General features: G+C 41.3%; 1 protein-coding gene across 1 annotated transcript in view; it reads left to right on the top strand.

Annotated features, from left to right (window-relative positions):
- The window catches only part of RYR2 (ryanodine receptor 2), a 547,432-nt gene that overhangs the window by 309,393 nt on the left and 216,473 nt on the right, over positions 1-21,566 (top strand). The window contains exons 32-38 of the mRNA XM_021696142.1: positions 439-553; positions 1,529-1,689; positions 3,536-3,695; positions 4,307-4,393; positions 7,734-7,960; positions 10,563-11,367; positions 12,561-12,761. Coding sequence (XP_021551817.1) covers positions 439-553; positions 1,529-1,689; positions 3,536-3,695; positions 4,307-4,393; positions 7,734-7,960; positions 10,563-11,367; positions 12,561-12,761 — 1,756 coding nt within the window. The remainder of the gene's footprint in view (positions 1-438; positions 554-1,528; positions 1,690-3,535; positions 3,696-4,306; positions 4,394-7,733; positions 7,961-10,562; positions 11,368-12,560; positions 12,762-21,566) is intronic.

Below are 21,566 nucleotides of genomic sequence, written 5' to 3'. Positions count from 1 at the left end.
CTCCTAAGAGTTAGTTTTTAAGATGTTTATATTTATGTTCTTGGTTGAAACTTAGAGAGTATTCTAGAGTATACTCTCTTCAGTAGTATTTTTTATAGACAAGAAGGCAAGTTATTTTAGCATCCTTTTTTGCACTAAATCCTAATTTCTCAACCTCAGCATGATCAATGCTCTGGGTCAGATAATTATTTGATATGAGCATCTGCCCTGTTAATTGAGGGATATTTAGTAGCATCCCTGGCCTCCACCCACTTAGATGTCAGTGGCACACACCCCCAGCTGCATCAACCAGAAATGTCTCCAGATAGTACCAGATGTCCTCTGGGGAGCAAAATCACCCTTATTTTGAACCACTCTACTAACATGATTATATGCTCATGTTCCAGTGAGGCAGAACATTTTAATGTTGCTTATTCTTAGTCCTGTAATATATTTCAGATTTTTGCTTAGAAGAACAAAGCCAGATTACAGCACGAGCCATTCTGCAAGACTCACTGAAGATGTCCTTGCAGATGATCGGGATGATTACGATTACTTGATGCAAACGTCCACGGTATGAGGTTGCAGCTTTTGTCACTTACTCCTCTTTGTCACTTATTATGTGTTGCATTTCAAAGAGTTCATTTTCGTTCATCCTATTTAGTCAGCTTATTTTAAAATAATTATTTGCTTATATTTTTGCGGCCAAAATTTTGAAAAGCATAGGTATATTCTGATGTATATTATGTACTAAGAGAACTATTTTAGGCAAAATATCCTCATGGTGTGCTTAATCCTGATTTTGCTATCCCGTTTCTTGGAAAAATTTTGATTTCCACTTAATTTTTCAAAGTGCATATGATTTCCTTCATCTTAGTGATACGTCTAAAGGAAGATGATTTAAAATACTTTGTTGGAGGTCACGTTTTGCCATCTACCATTTACCATTTTCAAAACAACTTTTCCTAAAATGCCAAATGGGAAAAAATACATAGTTCTACCCCTCGTAGAGTGTCCCCATGTTTGAGCTAGATTTTCACTTATTACTTCTGAACTATTTCAAAGTGATTTTAAGGTGTCAAAATATTATGTTATTGGTAGGAAAGGTGAAGCATATTCAAAGAGGTGGGTGACAGGCATAAAAACTCAGCATTGATTAGTATGCTTCTGTAAACTTAAGAATATGAAACTTAACCTGCCTACATGGATTATTTTTCTACATAAGCGTACTATATATGTACACATACATTTGTATGTATGTTATGGATGTACATAAAACATACATACTTACGAGTATAAAAAGCCTCAAATCACTTAGAATGTTTGCTCTGATAAAATCTTTTCTCTTTTTCCCATTATTTGTGATTTAATTTCCCTTCGCTCTGTTTTCAGACCTACCTCACAGTGTCAGTTCTTTGTACCTATAACATTTGAATTAGGCCAAATGATTTTAAACAAAGAAATACAGTCTTAGGCAGTTCAAAGACATTGCATATCAAAGTTTTGTTTCTTCTTACTTTGCCAACACTTGGTTTTACTGTCTTGACAGTACTATTACTCAGTGAGAATCTTTCCTGGCCAAGAACCTACTAACGTCTGGGTAGGCTGGATTACATCAGATTTCCATCAATATGATACAGGCTTTGACTTGGACAGAGTTCGTACAGTAACCGTTACTCTAGGAGACGAAAAGGGAAAAGTGCATGAAAGGTCGGTTTTTCTCAATTTTCTTTTTACATGAATGATATCTGATGAAAATGTTGATAAACCTAGGTGTTTTTTTCCACCCCCACCTTGGATTTCATGTCCAGGATAATATTGTATTTATAGGAACAATATCATCAAACCATTAATGTCAGTTCCTTTTTGTTACTCCTACAAACCAGTAAGGAATCTGAATATATTAAAAGTGAAAAACATTATAGAAGTAAGAGGAGTGCATCCTTTTTGGGTAAAAATTGTATATTCCTTTAGGTGACACTGTGTGACTAACAGTTTGGGTTTACCCGTCCTTAGGCTTTGTTTTAGGGATTAGGGATGGGTGAATGTGAGATCTCTGTGGTCTGAAATGTGTCTTGGGAACTGTTTATGTGGTGGGGAGAAAAAAATGAAGAGAATATGGGCTAGTAGTTGAGACCAGGTGGACGCATTTGAACTCAGACTGAGGAGTAGTGGGTTCTTTCCTCAGCTTTGCCATTGACTCGCTGTGTGGCTTTGGGTAAGTCACTTACACTTTCTGTGCCATCCTTTTTCATTTGTAAGATGAAACCAAACTCAAACCAAACCTTCAAAAAAGTGAAGAAGGCTATCTTCCTTGCAGAATAAGACAAGAGAAGATCTGACCATTTGCATCTACCTTTTGTGCCCATGCATCCTCTCTGATCTGCTGTGACAGGTCTCATAGAAAAAGCCCTCCATAACCTTGCTTCTCTTCTCTACCTGCACCATCGTTTGTGGTGACTGGAAGCTCACTCCCCTGCCTTTAGGTTGTAACACTGGAGCCCTGGAGACAGTGGGCCGAGCCAAAATCTCCAGTCAAGAGTGCTTTATACATCAGTATGGGGGTCCCAAACCACCTGTCTCCGGGAATATTCTTGCAGGACACATTTGATTTTTCAGAGATGGCAATAGTATAAGGAAATAACCCAACAGAGGGGATGGGATACCTGAGAGATGATTTTAGCATAAGAAATAAGAGGGTAGGGAAGGGTTGTCGAATCTTATGTAAGTAGGGCGAAGAAACAGAGCCAACTTGATTATTCCGAAACTGACTTTATCTCAGCCTTCTTTTTCTTTTCCTCCTACTTGCCTGCCTTTGACTTTTTTTTTTTGATTGTTTCATGAACACAGTCACTCTGTTGTGGCAGAGAAAGGGAAGGAGGCAAAGCTCAAATCACGTTTATTACCATCTCCGGTAAAGGTTTTGGTGAGGGTGAAACAAGGGTTTGTTGTTAATATCACTTATTTTAATGCATATTCTAGCTAATTTTTTCTCTCATAACAGATCACCAGAAATTGTCCACAAAGGGGCATAATTTTAGCCAAATTTTAAATATACTGAATCACTGATGGCTCACATAGAATTTGCCTCAGGATTTTGATAGTGTTTGGAAATGAATGCTTCTCATCCCTGAACAAGTGGTTTAAAAAGAAAAAAAAAAAAAACAAAACCCTATGAGAATGAAAATTGCAAATTTGGATGATTATTAAACAGTTAAACTTTTTTGAACCTCAGAAAAAGGTCCAGTTTGGTTTGAGTTTTTGGAGGGAAGGTGCAGGTCAGTTTTTACTTGGTTCCAACTTGTTGACCTGTCTCCATTAGGTGCGAAATTCAGAGACGTGTAAGACCTGATTCAGAATGTCCACGAAGTCAATGGAGTTTTGCTCAGAATCACAGAATCGGGCCCATTGTGCACCTCTCCCATTACAGCATGAGCTTGTTGCTTGCGCAGCATAATTTAGGTTTAGTTTGCAAGATACAGCTTTCTGTCATGTCTGTGGTCGTATGAAGATGAAAATATGTTTTTTTGTTGTTGTTTTTTTTTTTGAAATTCAGCATCAAACGCAGCAACTGCTATATGGTGTGTGCGGGTGAGAGCATGAGCCCCGGGCAGGGACGCAACAACAATGGCCTGGAGATTGGGTGTGTGGTGGACGCTGCCAGTGGGCTGCTCACGTTCACCGCCAACGGCAAGGAGCTGGGCACGTACTACCAGGTCTGTGGGCAGAGATGGTGGCATGCTTCCAGAAAGAAAGCTTTTTCTCCCCATGAGAGGAAAAACACATTTTAGACCAAAAAGTACAACAGAAATTAGAAGAAAACAATGGGGTGCCTAGGTGGCTCAGTCGGTTAAGCCTCGACTTTTGATTTCAGCTCAGGTCATGATCTCAAGGTCATGGAGTTGAGCCCTGGGTCAGGCTCCCTGCTCAGCAGGGAGTCTGCTTAGGATTCTCTCTCTCCCTCTGTCCCTCCAGCTTGCATGCGATCCCTCTATCTCTCTGTCTCTCTCTCAAATAAATTAAAATCTTAAATAAAAAAAAGAAATTAGAATAAAATGAAAAGAGATCTAGATGAGTTTAATTCTGCCCTTTTTATCTCTGTTTGAATAATAACAGTGCCTTTCAGAGGAAACAGTACATTCCTCCAGAAATGTTCATATGATAATGCCATTAAATAATCCAAATTTATTGAAAGGGGTTATCTGTCTGAGAGAATGCAAGTGTCCAGTCCCTTTCTGTAAAGTGTTCCTTAGTCGTTATAAAGAAAATATTTTTTCTTTGTGTTCCTTCATTGTCTAATCTTACCAAATTCATTTGTTTGTTTAAGGTGGAGCCAAGTACAAAATTATTTCCTGCAGTGTTTGCACAAGCTACAAGTCCCAATGTTTTCCAGTTTGAGTTGGGAAGAATAAAGGTAAGAAAGACTCATTGCTAATATTATATTTGGGGTCTTTCTATTAGGGAATACCAGTTATTTCTTTAAATGAATTCAGTATTTTTTTTTAGTACTGATATCAGTTACATAAATGATCCTTTAAAAGAAAGGTAAGCCATACTTGAAAGTTCTGTAATCTTCTTCAGGTCACTGGGGCAACGAAATTAATTAGAAAGGGTTTCTGCAACAATTTAAAGTATTTATTAATTCATTAAAATAGTTAAGAACAAAAAAAGGCTTCTCTGTGGTCATCATAAATATATTATTCAAGAAAACTAGGCTTATATGGAACAAAAATGCCAAATAACATACCATTCGATAATCATTGAACTCACAGGTAAGCTAGTAAATGGGCTTAAAGACACGAAACTGCCACATAATGGTAAGTGCTAGAATAGTGCAGGTGTAGAGTACTGTGGAACAAGTGGAAGAACAAAGAAGTTGGAGGTTGGACAGGGTGGACCAAGTAAAGCTAAAGGAAGAGGGAACATGTAGATTGATTCTTAACCATTGAATAAGAGATCTCAGAATACATTTAGTAGGAGAGGCCATTCTAGACAGAGGGCGCAAGAAAGCAAAGGTATGTGAATCACAGTGCTAAAGGTTAAGGAATTCAATGCAACTTAACCAAGGGTGCCTTCCAGGATGTGGCTGGAGATTAATGTGGATAGAAGGGAGACCGAGTCCAAGCTGGAAAGGCCTTGAATGCCATGCTAAGAAGTTGGCACCTGTTATGTGGACATTGTTGATCCATTGGAAACTTGAAGCAGGGGCTTGAGTATAATGAAACCTGTTTTGGAAAAATACATTGGCAGTCATGTGGAGGTGGCAATGTGGGGAAGTATCTGCTCTCTCAAGAATGAGAACAGGCAGGAAAATTGAGGTACCCCAATTTGATACTGTCTTCATGGGACAAGACGATGAGAGCTGTGGAAGTCATAATGGAGGGAGAATGTTAAATGAGAAGATGTTGTAGAGGAGAAATGAATAAAATGTGACAGTTAATTGGATTGATAGGATTTGTTGCTGAATTGGATCCAAGTACTCAAGGAGAATGAAGATTCGAGGATTAAATTATTATTATTACTACTTTTTTTTAGTTTGGACAACTAAGGGATGCTAATACAATAAGCAGAAGAGCTTGTTGAAATGCAGGAAAAGGAACTGAATTGAATTTTGCAATTGTAAATCTGAGATGCAAGGCACACATCAGGATGCGTACCATAGGCAGTTTTACAGGGCTGGCTCGGTGACTTTGGACATTTTTTTTCCTTCAACTGTGTGAGCTCAGTTTCTGCCTTTGTAAAATGAGATTCTCAGTAGCCATAGGAAGGCAAATATAATATGGACTAAAGGAATCTGTGACTCTTATTCGTTAGGAAGGCTTCCGTGACCTTGCCAGAATTTCAGCAAAATGATGGATGAAACTATATTGTAGCAAATTCAGCACTGAAAATGAGAGAAAGACAGCAAATTTGGATGGTTTTTTATATATATATATAATTTATATATTTTATGTATATATATATTTTATATATATATATAACTTAACCAAAAGAGCACTCGTTTCTTAGAACTCTGACTCATGTTGGTCTATTTGACATTTCCATCTGGGTGTTTTACAGACATCGCAAATTAAATATGTCTAAATATGTCCAAAATAGAAGTGCGGACCATCACACCTCCTCCTCCTAACCTGTCCAATCTACAGTCTTCTTCATGTCAGTAAATAGCAAACCCACTTGCTCAGGCCCACAACCTTGAGGTCATGCTTGACTTCTCTCCTTGACATTCCGCATCCCAGTTCCATCTGCCAGCTAATCCCTGGCCCGCAACCTGTTGCCATCGCCCCTTATGATCACACCGATCTCCATCACCATCATTCCTCATCAGGTTCCTCCAGTAGCCTCTTGATGGCGTCTCCTGAATTCCCCCTTGCCCATCTGTTCATCGCACAACAATCTGAGTGACTGTCACTGCTCTCAAAAAGAAATCAGATTGTGCCATTCCACTGCTTGAAACCCTCTTTCCCTGAACACAAAAACCCGAGGTCTCATGATGGTTCTCAAGTCTAAACAGTCTGCTCTCCTATTACCTCCCTGACTTCATCTCCTGCTGCTCTCCCCTCCTTCGTTCCACTCCAGCCACCCTGGCCTCCAACTCTTCCTCAAACTTGCCAGGCAGACTTCCTCCTCGGGTCCTTTGCGTTGACTGTCCCTTCTGCATGGAAGTTTCTTCCCCTGCATGTCCACATGCTTCTTCTTTGGGTCCTTCTTTATCACCTTCTCAGCGACTCCCCTTCTAACTACTCTGTTTATTATTCCTGCCCTGCCTTCTGGTTCCTCCATCCTGGGTCTGTTGTTGAATTTGCTTTCTGACTTTATTTTTTTTTTATCTCCAATAAAAAAAAGATGGGAGCTGGATGAGAGGAGGGGTTTTGTGTATTCTGTTCCTTCAGTGCCTAAAGCAATGCCAAGCCTTTTTTTTTCCGCCCCCATTAGCAGGGGAGAATAGGAAAGTAGCTTGAGGATGAAACCGTGTATAAGTATACAGTAGACAAGGCTTTATGGGAGAGGGAGACACTGAAGGTAATGGGAAAAGTGAGGTCATTGTTTTTATATGGTGCATAAGAGGTAGGTGGGGATAGTATCAAGGTCATAAGTGGACGAATAAGTTTTGGCGCAGTAGAGATCTCTCTTTCCTTGAGACCAGACGGAAGGAATTAGGAAGGCTGAAGATGATATGTATTGGAGGTGGAGGAAGGTGAACGACAAATAAATTGTGTTAATGATGAATTCTGTTTCCTTGTGTAATGGTCCCGTTTATTTGTTGAGCTGTCTCCAGAATACCACCGCTACTAAAGCCTGATAAACCTGACAGTGAGTGGGTGAGTGGTTGAAGGAGGAGGTGGGTGACAGGGGACAGACAAGGAGAGAGCCAAGTGAATGTAACTCTTTCCAGAGTTGGGTGCCAAAAGCAGCCTGAAGGCTTGCTGGATTTCACTGAGGGCCCAGCTCGGCAAAGAAATATGAAAATTCTGTGGTTATATTTGGTTGCCATTGAGTTCCCAGGTAGCCAGGGAGTGTATATGAAAGCAATATCCCCAACCAGTTTTAGATACGTTCTCTCATAATATTTTCTCCTCTTGTCCTTGCAGGAGCAACTCAATCCAAGTTCTGTTATTTCTTGTATTGACTTTGCTGGACGCCGAGGGTATCTTACTTCCAGTATCTCTCTCCTGTGCAGGACTGTGGTCATTACTTCATTAACCCCAAAAACTGTTATAAATTAATTCTTTCTCTTCTCCCCCATTCCGTAGAATGTGATGCCTCTATCGGCGGGATTATTCAAGAGCGAGCACAAAAATCCTGTGCCACAATGTCCACCGCGTCTCCACGTGCAATTTCTATCCCACGTCCTGTGGAGCAGGATGCCCAACCAGTTCCTGAAGGTCGATGTCTCTCGAATAAGTGAGCGCCAAGGCTGGCTAGTGCAGTGTTTGGATCCTCTGCAGTTCATGTCTCTTCATATCCCGGAGGAGAACAGGTCAGCCCCACGTGCCCTTTACTGTCTGATTGGGACCCTTCGAAATAGGGGGTGTTGCTGGGGATACAAAAGAAAGCTTAAAAATATCTAATTTCTTGGGGGCAATGGAGATATTATTTCACATATTCCAAGTTGAAATCTCTTTCTCATCTACTTTGTTACTGAAACAAAATTATTATACCACCCTTGAAGGGGCCATAGGATATTGTTCCTTTCCTCTCGTTTTATCTCCGCTAAGAGCAGGTAAACATTCAGACAAGTACAGCTGCAATCTGACTTAAGACTTAGTGGTTGGACAAGGTCTGCGCCAGGCTGGGGCGGGCGATGAGTGTGGTCCATGGGCTTTCTTACCCTGAGACCCAAGCTGATGGGGCAGCTCCCAGCCTGAGACATAGGGTTTCCGTGGCCAAGCATGGATGTTCAGGAGGGTTAAAGACACCTGAGGTCTCTGAGAACTTCTTTTTGCTTGTGGCAGATGTTACATTCATTCATGTTTTATTGACCCAAGCAAGTCATATAGCCAAGCCCAAAGTAAGTAGGGTGGAGATTACTCCACATACAGGGAAGAAGGAAGAGGGAGAATATGTATAAACAAGAGTATAATCTATATTATATGCTAAGCGGGTGTTTTATTTTATGTTTAGTATTGTCCTTATAACAGATAAAACAATGAGTTATTTCTTTTGCTATCCTCCAGTTGAAGCCATAGCTCATTAACATATGAATATTGCTACAAGCAGTTGGTGTGGGAAGACAGATTAAACTGGTTGAGGTCTATGCTTTGGTTTACCTTGACCTAAATGTAGAGTTGGGAGATGTAGACTATACATCCTTCAGACTTCCCTTATTCATTCATTCCACAAATATGTCTTAGTTCCCACTGTGTCCCTGGCACTGGATAGTAAATGGTGTATAAAACAGACATGGCTCTTACCTTAAAAGATTTCATGGTCTAGTAGGGAAGAGGGAAGAGAGGTGCTTTAAAGGAAGGAATGGGGTGCCATAAAATGAATAATGGGGGGTGGGTTGGAAGGTGGCAGCAACAATGTAGAGTCCTTAGTTGTTGTTTCTAGAAACTGACAGTTTGAGAGTGATTAGACAGTAGATGAAGTTGTGCTCTTCAATAAGAACCTAGAATGCAGATGTTCTGTGTTGCTACAGTGAACAAGTTTATCTATATTTGACCATCGGCCAGGCTAACAGTCTTCTTGAGAGACTGGGGGGCCTAGTTAAGATATGGGAATCATTGTCCACTATACTTTGAAGGAGAAAGCCTGCTCAATTATAACTTCCCCAGAAGTGGGTGCTAGCAGCTGAGACCCACAGTTGGGTGGTTTCCTGGAGGCCTAGGGTGGTACACAGGGTGGGTAATCATTCACTTTGGGTTTCTATCGCATAAAGCTTCTGATTCTGAAGTTTGGGAGGTGCAGTCTGGAACAATTCTGCACTGTCAAGCTTTCAATGGAATACCTGTGAGCCGGGCAGCATAGATATGGTAGGTGGGCATGGACAGGATGATAGAGTACCTAAGGACCTGACAGAGCTTAACAACAAATAATCACAAAGAAATCCTCAGCCCCTACTGTGTACCAGGCTAAGTGCAGGATGAATATTAATAAACAAGTCATATAATAACCCATGTTCTGATGAGTTTATATTACACTCTCACCAAGGACGCTTTCCTAGATGAATGAGTCATTCCCTTTATTGTGAATATATCAGGTTTCTACTTTTAATTCTACAGTGTCACCCATGAACCATCTTAATAATTTAAATAAATAGTCTAGAAAATTTAGCACATCTAAAGGAATTATGTGCTTTTAAAATTGACTCTATTTTGAAAGGAATGGCTTTACTTTAGGCATATTCTGGCCATACTTTTAAGGTTTTATGTGTTGGAGGTCATGATATGTGGTAGAAGCAAAATGACCTGAATTTAAGAGCCCAGTGTCACCAGATTCCCAGCAGAAACTTTCCCAAGTGCAATGTCACAGATCATGTTTGTTTCATGAGCTGCACAAATCTGGTGGAAACCAGAGCTGCGTTGGTGGACATGTGGGGCTGTGAGGGATGTATGAGACCGTAACTCATGTCAGAGGAATTAGCCCTCCACTTGCTTACTTCTGACTGTCAGTGTAATAGCAAATCATGGGTCAGAGACAAGGGCAACATAGCTTAAGGCAGAGTTTTCTGGCTTCTTGAGCCAGCTTAGCCAAGTTGGAAAGGGACATTCAGGATTTTCCAAGGAGTGCTCAAATTTTGAAAGAAAGGCAGTCCCCACATCCAGATGGAGACTGTATCGAAAAGAGGTGCCCCAAACCTTGGGGTAATGGAAGATGAAAAAGCTCCAAGCACTACCAGTTGGAAATTTCCAACATAAAATTGTACACAGAGGAAAACTTGTAACATATGTAGTACTGATTAAGGGGGAAAAAAAAAAAAACCACTATGCTATCATGAAACCTGCCACAGAAAACTATAAAAACAAAAAGTGTTTCCGTAACTTTTTGAAATTTGTGATGTACACAGATTTCTCCTCTGATTCAGAATTTTAAAAAATGTCCTCTGCATAACCTTGCTCCCACGCTCCTCCCTTCCTCAGATCTGTGGACATACTGGAGTTGACAGAGCAGGAGGAGCTGCTAAAATTCCACTATCACACTCTCCGGCTTTACTCCGCTGTCTGCGCTCTTGGGAACCACCGGGTGGCACACGCCTTGTGCAGCCACGTGGATGAACCTCAGCTGCTCTACGCCATCGAGAACAAATACATGCCCGGTTTGCTGCGTGCAGGCTACTATGACCTGCTGATTGACATCCACCTTAGCTCCTATGCCACGGCCAGGCTCATGATGAACAGTGAATTCATTGTGCCCATGACGGAGGAGACCAAGAGCATCACCCTTTTCCCCGACGAGAAGAAAAAACATGGCCTCCCAGGGATTGGCCTCAGCACCTCCCTCAGGCCACGGATACAGTTTTCCTCTCCCAGTTTTGTAAGCATTAATAATGAATGTTACCAGTACAGTCCAGAGTTCCCGCTGGACATCCTCAAGGCCAAAACCATTCAGATGTTGACAGAAGCTGTTAAAGAGGGCAGCCTTCATGCCCGGGACCCCGTTGGGGGGACCACTGAGTTCCTCTTTGTACCTCTCATCAAGCTTTTCTATACTCTGCTCATCATGGGGATCTTCCACAATGAGGACTTGAAACACATCTTGCAGTTGATAGAGCCCAGTGTGTTCAAGGAAGCCGCCACTACGGACGAGGAGACGGACACGCTGGAGAAAGAGCCCAGCCCAGAAGATGCCACGCCAGAAGGAGCTGGTGAAGAAGAAGCCAAAGGGGGTAAGAGGCCAAAGGAAGGCCTGCTCCAAATGAAACTGCCTGAGCCAGTTAAATTGCAGGTAATCAGAAAAAATGATTTTAGTGAATTTCAGAGTTACTAACTATGAAGGTATTGATACTTGCCTTTGCCTCCTTTACTCTTGGGGGTGGTGTGTGTACTTTTGTGTTCCTATGTAATGATAGTTTTTCATAAAATTAACTAACTTCCTGTTGTACTTTGGGATGTGCCAGTATAATTGTGTTTCATTTAGAATGGAATTCGTGAATTTTCCAATGGAGTCAATTGACAATAGTTCATAAGAGATACCGTTAGTAATTTGCGTTTGTGTGTGTAGGTGTAGTCGTCTACCTGCCAGCTCTTTTTCTCCTCCCTCTTCATTAGCAATTTCTTTGTTGGAATACCTGGAATAGAAGGCACCTCACACCCCTTTCTTACCCCGCCCCCACTTTCTACCAACATACTCTATCAGTTAAAAATCCTTTTGGCTTCAGGTAGAAGAATACGCAACTAACCATTTAATGGATAAGCAATGAAACCACTTAATTAATTTACATGTGAAGTCTGAAAAGGTACACCGTTCTAGGACATCTAGAATGTTCTCAGGAACCCAGCTCTGAATATTTTCCTGTGCTCCTCAGTGTGTGGTTTTCATCTTAAAGTGAAATGATCCTGTCACTCATTACCCAGTTATACCAGTTTTGAAAAAAAGGTGTTCTAGTCTTTTATCATTTTTTAAAGATTTTATTTCTTTATTTGACAGAGAGAGACACAGCGAGAGAGGGAACACAAACAGGGGGAGTGGGAGAGGGAGAAGCAGGCTTCCTGCCGAGCAGGGAGCCCGATGCGGGGCTCGATCCCAGGACCCTGGGATCATGACCTGAGCCGAAGGCAGATGCTTAACGACTGAGCCACCCAGGCTCCCCCTAGTCTTTTATTATTGTTGGGGAATCGTCCCCACAGGACCCCCTGGCTAACTTCTCATTATATATCTTAGTCGCCTTTGTACCTGTAGCTGCAGAGGAGGCCAGCATGGTAAGTGTCCACCAGAAGAACATGTATTTACCCTTTTGGCTTAGAAAAATTATGTTTTATCCCCTGGGACCAAGCACAGTGCTGTGTACACAAAATCAGAATTCTGTTCATGGAAGAGTTGACCACTAAGCATGTCTGCCACGGATTTTGATTTGATATGCATTAGCCATTTAAAGATCAAGAAATTAAATCTGATGTCTTTTTTCATCATGTTTTTAGATGTGCCTGCTGCTTCAGTACCTGTGTGACTGCCAGGTCCGGCACCGGATAGAAGCCATTGTGGCCTTTTCAGATGACTTTGTAGCAAAGCTCCAAGATAATCAACGCTTCCGATACAACGAAGTGATGCAAGCCTTAAACATGTCAGCTGCACTCACTGCCAGGAAAACGAAGGAATTTAGGTCGCCCCCTCAAGAGCAGGTACAAGAATGAAATGGAAATGGAAATGAAATGGAAATTTTTCCTTTTCACTTTGGGTTTTACTTCCTTTAGGATCCATACATTTCGAAATTATAAGTTCCCAGGGCGGTTGTTTTCCTGTTCTCCTTGAATAAGCCAGGTTGACTTAGTAATTCTTTGTTTCGCCAAAAAAGGTCTACTCAGTTAGCTTAAACAAACAAGAGACTTACTGAAAGGGATCATGTGTATTGTAGACTCTTGGATGAGACCTGTGTGCTAGATTCTGGAGTTCTGCAAATAGAAACAATATCCAGTCACAGGTGGATCTTCTTTGGCTGGCAAGGCACCACCCCAGTGAAAAGGAGCCCTTCCCTCCTAAGACTCAATGTCAGATACTTTCTGTTTGGTCCCTCCTGAAAGACCAAATGTCACTGCCCCAAGGCTTGCTGGAAGATGGATCACCTGTTTATGGTTCTTGTGATTGCTCACTCTAAACCCAGCTCTCTCCCTGGGGTACAGTAGAACCAGGGGCACATGCTGAGCCAGACAATGAGCTAGTCTGGAATCTACTTCAAGATGGGATGCATAGTGTGGGAAATGACCAAGATGGTGGTGAAAAGGTGTAACTGCTAGATCTCATCTTCAGTCTCCTACCCTTAGCATTTCCCTATCAAGATATCGCCAAGTGAAAATGTTTAGGAACTAATAGCAGAATTTGTTTTCTCACCAGAATGTAATTTCTTTGAGGAGGGGACATGGAATTTTGTTCATTGCCATGAACAACATGTATTGAGCAGAAAATGAGTCCAAGCTCTCCCAAATTAACTCCATTTGTTAAGCTGCTATTGGAAGGCTCCTACTTCTGGAAAAATGGAGTACAGTTGCCTTTTTCTGTTCTTCCTTCTAAGTACGACTAGAAGGAATTACATAAAAATTACATAAAAGACTAGATAGGAAGACTCCAAAAGATAGAAGCAAGGAGACTGGCTATGGAACTTGGGACCTGAGGAACACCGTGGTGGTGAGTCCCTTGGGTTTTCTTTTTGCCTCATCTATCCCAGACTTGGGGGTAAAGGAGCCAGCAACCCAGAAATGTCAATGGGCGTCGACAAGAAAAGCCTCAACCAAAGGCTTCAATGTCTAGCCAGAAGATCAAGAAAACCGTCTCTCTAGCAAAACCGAAAACTTTTAGGTACTAAACATACTACTCCAGCCGAACACTAAACAGAACTGTGCCCCACCCCACCCCAACCAACAGACACTGAGGGGGGAGCCTAGACTTCCACCTTCATCAGGCTCTAATGAGGTGCTCCAGGTGGAACTGTGGGGAGCTGGTGAGTGGTAATGTGGCCTGCTTCTTCCAGAGTGTCAGTAGAGACCAGAGAGGGAGAAGTATATGGCACTCTTGCCCTTACCAGCCAGGGTTGTATGAGTACAGGTCTAGTGGGGAACTGGATTTCCCAATCCCACCAGTGAGAACAAGGACTTCTTCCTCTCTCAAGTGTCCATGGAGACTGAGTAAGGAAATGGGCTTCCATTCCCACCTGGCAGTAGCAAGTAACAAGGCAGCTCAAACTCTTCTCCTGATAGCTAGTGTCAGAAGACTCCAGACATTTAAATATGGTCCAGAAGTCTCATAAGACCAAAATGTCAAGGTTTCCATTTAAAAAAATCACTCATCACACCAAGAGCCAGAAAAAACTTGAATGAAGACAAGACAATCAATACATACCAACTCTGAGGTGACGAAGATGTTCAATTTGTCTGACAAGGCTTTTAAAGCAGCCATCATAAAACTGCTTCGAAATGGGGGGGGGGGGAAGTCTTCACAAAGAAATAAGATAGAAGAACCAATGGAAATTTTAGAACTGAAAAATAACCAGAATAAAGAAACCTTCAGTGAATGGACTTAGCAGCAGAAGGAAGGAGAAAGAGAAAAGAATCACTGAACTGAAGAGAGAACAAGAATTACCCAGTTCAGGGATGTCTGGGTGGCTCAGTCTGTTAAGTGTCCAACTTTTGATTTTGGCTCAGGTCATGATTTCAGGGTCATGAGATTAAGCCCCATGTCAGGCTCTGTGATCAGCTGGGAGTCTGCTTGAGATTCTGTCTTTCCCTCTCCCTCTGCCCCCTCCCTGCTCCTGCGCGCGCTCTCTCTCTCCAATAAATAAATAAATAAATAAATAAATAAATAAATAACCAATCTTTAAAAATAAAAAAAGAATTACCCATTCTGAAAAACAGAAAAAGAAAAAGCCCCAGGAACCTGCAAATATAACAAAAGATCTAACATTTGTGACATTAGAGTCCCAGAGATAGGAGAAAGAGGGGGAACTAAAAAACAAACAAACAAACAAAAAAAACCCTTAGAACAATAATGGTTAAAACATTTCAAGTTTGGCAAAAGATATCAAGAAAGAGACTCAAGAAGCTGAATAAACCAGATACCCAAAGAAATCTAAACCAAGACGCATCATCATCAAACCTCTGAAAACTAAAGACACAGAAGGAAATCTTGAAAGCAGTGAGAAAGAAATGACACCTAGAGAGGGAAAAGCAACATGTGAGTGACTGTGATTTCAGGTCCGAAAACATGGAAGCAAGATGGAAGAGGCACACTGGTTTTCAACTGGAAAAAAACTGAAAACCGAGAATTCTATAGGCAGTGAAAACATCCTTCAGGAATGCAGGGGAGATCAAGACAGTCTCCAATGAAGGAAAACACTGAGAATCGGACTACAGCAGATCAACCCTGAAGGAATCCTAAACAAAGTCCTTGAAACAGAAAAATGACAGTAGAAGAGAATTGTGAAAATCTGGAATGAAGAAAGAACTATGGAAGGTGTTAAAGCATGGATAAATACAATGCATTTTCCTTTTCATTTTGAGTGTTCTAAGTTATATTTGATGGTTGAAGCAAAAATGGTAAAGCTGTCTAATGTGTTCTAAATATGTAGGAAATCATTAAGACTATATTTTTTTAATTTTTTAAAAAGATTTTATTCATCTGTTGATTTTGGAGAGAGAGAGCACTTGTACATGAGCTAGAGCAAGGTTGGTGGGGGGGCAAAGGGAGAAGGACAAGTAGATTCTGTGCTGAGCCTAGAGCCTGATGTGGGGCTGGGTCCCATGACCCTGAGATGAGATCATCACCCAAGCTGAAACCAGGAGTTGGATGCTTAACTGACTGAGCCACCCAGGCACCCCAAGATATTTATATTTTAAATAAAGGATGATAGGGGTATAAAGGGAGGTGAATTTTCTGTGCTACACTCAAACTGATAAGATATTGATGCCAGTAGTCTGTGATGAATTATGTATGTATAATGTAATATCCAGAGCAACCACTTAAAAAGCTATACATAGAGATACACTAAAAAAATGCCAGGGATAACTCAAAATGAGATCCTAAAAATAGTTCAAGGAACCCATAGCAAGTTGGGAAAAATGAAGCAGAACAGACAAAAAACATGTAAAATTACAGGCTTACGTCATAGCACATCAATAAAGTCATGAATATAAATAATCTAAATACACTAATTAAAAGGCAGACATTGGCAGAGTGGATTTTAAAACTTGGCCTGACCATATGCTGCTAGGTTTCTATGAGATATTTCTATGATGAGATGTTTCTAGGAGAAACTCACATCAAATAGAATGATGTACATAGGTTGAAGTGAAAGGATGAAAAAAGATATCTATCTATATCTATGTCTATGGAGATATAGATATGTAGATAGAGACATAGATATAGATAGATATATTTAAATTTTAGGTTAATTAACATACAGTGCAAAATTGGTTTCTGGAGTAGAATTCAGTGACTCATCACTTACATATAACACCCAGTGCTCATCAGAAGTGCTGTCCTTAATACCCATCACCCATCTAGCCTATCCCCTACCCACCTCCCTCCATCAATTCTCAGTTTGTTTTGTGTCATTAAGAGTCTCTTATGGCGGGGGGGGAAGGAAAGATGGCGGAGGAGTAGGGGACCCTATTACAACTGGTCCCCGGAATTGAGCTGGATATCTACCAGACCACTCTGAGCACCCATGAAACCAGCCTGAGATGTAAGAAGATCTGGATCTCTACAAACAGAATATCGCAGGTGGTTGGTTTTGAGGTACAAAGTGGGGAGCCGTGATTCCGCGGGCAGATATCAGAGGATAAATGGCAGCGGGAGGATGCCTGGCCGTGGGGATCCTACACCGCTGGTGAGCGACAGCTGGAGACAAAGCACAGACTCACAGACTGGTAGCGGCAGGGAAAGGACTTTAGGGCAGCCCTTGGGGTGGAAAACTGGAGCTGCGGGGTCACGCGGGTGAACTGGGAGCGGCTCGCAGTTTTAGAAGCACAAAGGGCAGAGACATGCCCTGACCTGGAGGCAGGACTGGGGGCACTGCGGAGGGGTGCACAGCCCAAGACGCTGCAGTTTATAGCAGAACAGACAGAAACGGAGACGGTGTGGTCTGGAGAGCTCACTGAAGAAGAGACTGTGGTCTCTCTGCTCTGAGGCAGAGGGTTGGAAATGGTCTCTTCTGCTCTGACTCGCGGAAGAGACGTGGAAAGCCACCAGGGAAAGCCGCCGGAGAACAAAAGCCCCCAAAACTGATTCCCGCTGAGCCCATCCCCCACCACAGGGGGGGCAGGGCAACACCGCCCAAACAGGGTTGCCTGAGTAACAGCATGGCAGGCCCCTTCCCCAGAAAACAGGCTGGGAAAATAAGAGGCCAGCAACCCTAAGGTCCCAAGAAAACAGGTGCATCTTGTGTGGGTTCTGGTCAATAATTTCGACTCTATACATTCCCTCAAACACCCATCAACAGAATGACTAGGAGGAGGAACCCCCAAAATAGAAAAGACTCAGAGATCATGACTTATGCTGCAGATTTACAAATGGATGCAGATATAACCAAGATGTCGGAGATGGAATTCAGGCTAGCAATTGTGAAGACAATGACTAGAATGGAGAAATCAATTAATGGCAACATAGAGTCTCTAAGGGCAGAAATGAAAGCTGAATTGGCAGAACTTAAAAATGCTATCAATGAGATCCAATCCAATCTAGATAATCTAACAGCTAGGGTAACTGAGGCAGAAGAGAGAATAAGCGACCTGGAAGACAATCTAATAGATAAAAAGGGAAAAGAGGAAGCCAGGGAAAAACAACTCAGAATCCATGAAAATAGAATCAGAGAAATAAGTGACACCATGAAGTGTTCCAATGTCAGAATAATTGGAATCCCAGAGCAAGTGGAGAGAGAGAGAGGACTAGAAGATGTATTTGAGCAAATCATAGCTGAGAACTGCCCTAATCTGGGGAATGAAACAAACATTCGCGTCCTAGAGGCAGAGAGAACCCCTTCCAAGATCGAGGAAAACAGGCCAACACCCCGGCATGTAATAGTAAAACTTGCAAATCTTAGAACCAAGGAAACCATCTTAAGGGCAGTTAGGGGGAAGAGATTCCTTACGTACAGAGGGAGGAACATCAGAATAACGTCAGACCTATCCACAGAGACCTGGCAAGCCAGAAAGGCCTGGCAAGACATATTTAGCATACTAAATGAGAAGAACATGCAACCAAGAATACTTTATCTGGCAAGGCTTTCATTTAGAATAGATGGAGGACCTCAAAAGAAAGCTGGGGTAGCAATTCTTATATCACACAAATTAGATTTTAAACTAAAGTCTGTAATTAGAGACACAGAAGGACAATATATCATTCTTAAAGGGTCTATCCAACAAGAAGATCTAACAGTTGTAAATATCTATGCCCCCAACACGGGAGCAGCCATCTATATAAGCCAACTGTTAACCAAAATAAAGAGTCATATTGATAACAATACGTTAATTGTAGGAGACCTCAATACTCCACTCTCAGCAATGGACAGATCATCTAAGCAGAAAATCAACAAGGAAACAAGAGCTTTGAATGATACACTGGACCAGATGGACCTCATAGATATTTACAGAACATTCCACCCTAAAACAACAGAATACTCATTCTTCTTGAGCGCATGTGGAACTTTGTCCGGAATGGACCACATACTGGGTCACAAATCAGGTCTCAACTGATACCAAAAGATTGAGATTATTCCCTGCATATTCTCAGACCACAATGCTCTAAAACTGGAACTCAAGCACAAGAAAAAATTTGGCAGAAATTCAAACACTTGGAAGCTAAAGACCACTCTGCTCAAGAATGTTTGGGTCAACCAGGAAATCAAAGAAGAACTTAAACAATTCATGCAAATCAATGAGAACGAAAACACATCAGTCCAAAACCTATGGGATACCGCAAAGGCGGTCCTAAGTGGGAAATACATAGCCATCGAAGCCTCACTCAAAAAAATAGAAAAATCCCGAATTCACCAACTAACTCTCCACCTTAAAGAACTGGAGAAAAAGCAACAAATGATACCTAAGCCACGTGTTAGAAGAGAAATAATTAAAATTAGAGCAGAAATCCATGAATTAGAAACCAGAAACACAGTAGATCAGATCAACGAAACTAGAAGTTGGTTCTTTGAAAGAATTAATAAGATCGATAAACCACTGGCCAGATTTATCCAAAAGAAAAGAGAAAGGACCCAAATGAATAAAATTATGAATGAAAGGGGAGAGATCACGACTAACACCAAGGAAATAGAAATAATTATTAGAAATTATTATCAACAACTATATGCCAACAAACTGAGCAATCTGGATGAAATGGGAGGCCTTCCTGGAAACCTATAAGCTGCCAAGACTGAGACAGGAAGAAATTGACAACCTGAATAGGCCAATAACCAGTAACGAGATTGAAGCAGTGATCAAAAACCTCCCAAAAAACGGGAGTCCAGGGCCTGATGGATTCCCTGGGGAATTCTACCCAACATTCAAAGAAGAAATAATACCTATTCTACTGAGGCTGTTTCAAAAAATAGAAACAGAAGGAGAACTTCCAAACTCATTCTATGAGGCCAGCATTACCTTAATCCCCAAACCAGGCAAAGACCCCATCCAAAAGGAGAATTTCAGACCGATATCCCTGATGAATATGGATTCCAAAATCCTCAACAAAATCCTAGCTAATAGGATGCAACAATACATTAAAAGGATTATCCACCACGACCAAGTGGGATTTATCCACCGGATGCAAGGGTGGTTCAACATTCGCAAATCAATCAATGTGATAGAACACATTAATAAGAGGAGGGAGAAGAACCATATGGTCCTCTCAATTGATGCAGAAAAAGCATTTGACAAAATACAACATCCTTTCCTGATTAAAACTCTCCAGAATATAGGGATAGAGGGAACATTCCTCAAGTTCATAAAATCCATCTATGAAAAACCCACAGCGAATATCATCCTCAATGGGGAAAAGCTGAGAGCCTTTCCCTTAAGATCAGGAACACGTCAAGGATGCCCACTCTTGCCACTGCTGTTCAACATAGTACTAGAAGTCCTAGCAATAGCAATCAGACAACAAAAATCAATAAAAGGTATTCAAATTGGCAAAGAAGAAGTCAAACTCTCTCTTTTCGCAGACGACATGATACTTTATGTGGAAAACCCAAAAGACTCCACCCCCAAATTACTAGAACTCATCCAGCAATTCAGTAATGTGGCAGGATACAAAATCAATGCACAGAAATTGGTTGCTTTCTTATACACTAACAACACAACTGTAGAAAGAGAAATTAGAGAAACGATTCCATTTACAATAGCACCAAAAACCATAAGATACCTCGGAATAAAGCTCACCATAGAGGTAAAGGGTCTATACTCTGGGAACTACAGAACACTCATGAAAGAAATTGAAGAAGACACAAAAAGATGGAAAAATATTCCATGCTCATGGATCGGAAGAATAAACATTGTTAAAATGTCTATGCTACCCAGAGCTGTCTATACCTTCAATGCCATCCCGTTCAAAATTCCAATGACGTTTTTCAAAGTGCTGGAACAAACAATCCTAAAATTTGTATGGAATCAAAAAAGACCCCGAATCGTCAAGGAGATGTTGAAAAAGAAAAACAAAGCTGGGGGCATCACGTTGCCCGATTTCAAGCTCTATTACAAAGCTGTGATCACCAAGACAGCATGGTACTGGCACAAAAACAGACACATAGATCAATGGAACAGAGGAGAGAACCCAGATATGGACCCTCAACTCTATGGTCAAATAATCTTTGACAAAGCAGGAAAAAACATGCAATGGAAAAAAGACAGTCTCTTCAATAAATGGTGCTGGGAAAATTGGACAGCCACATGCAGAAGAATGAAACTCGACCATTCTCTAACACCATTCACAAAGATAAACTCAAAGGGGATGAAAGACCTCATGTGAGACAGGAATCCATCAAAATCCTAGAAAAGAACATAGGCAGTAACCTCTTTGACATCGCCCACAGAAACTTCTTTCAAGATAGATCTCCAAAAGCTAGTGAAACAAAAGCAAAAATGAACTTTTGGGACTTCATCAAGATAAAAAGCTTCTGCACAGCAAAGGAAACAGTCAACAGAACAAAGAGGCACCCCACAGCATGGGAGAAGATATTTGCAAATGACCCTACAGATAAAGGGCTGGTATCCAAGATCTATAAAGAACTTCTCAAACTCAACACCCAAAAAACAAATAATCAAGTCAAAAAGTGGGCAGAAGTTATGAAAAGACACTTCTCTGAAGAAGACATACAAATGGCTAACAGACACATGAAAAAATGTTCATCATCATTAGCCATCAAGGAAATCCAAATCAAAACCACACCAGTCAGAATGGCAAAAATGGACAGGGAAAGAAACAAGAAATGTTGGAGAGGTTGTGGAGAAAGG

This window comes from Neomonachus schauinslandi, chromosome 6, assembly GCF_002201575.2.
Source record: "Neomonachus schauinslandi chromosome 6, ASM220157v2, whole genome shotgun sequence".
Taxonomy (NCBI): domain Eukaryota; kingdom Metazoa; phylum Chordata; class Mammalia; order Carnivora; family Phocidae; genus Neomonachus; species Neomonachus schauinslandi.
Note: the sequence above shows the minus strand (reverse complement) of the source record. Positions and strands in the feature narration are given on the sequence as shown.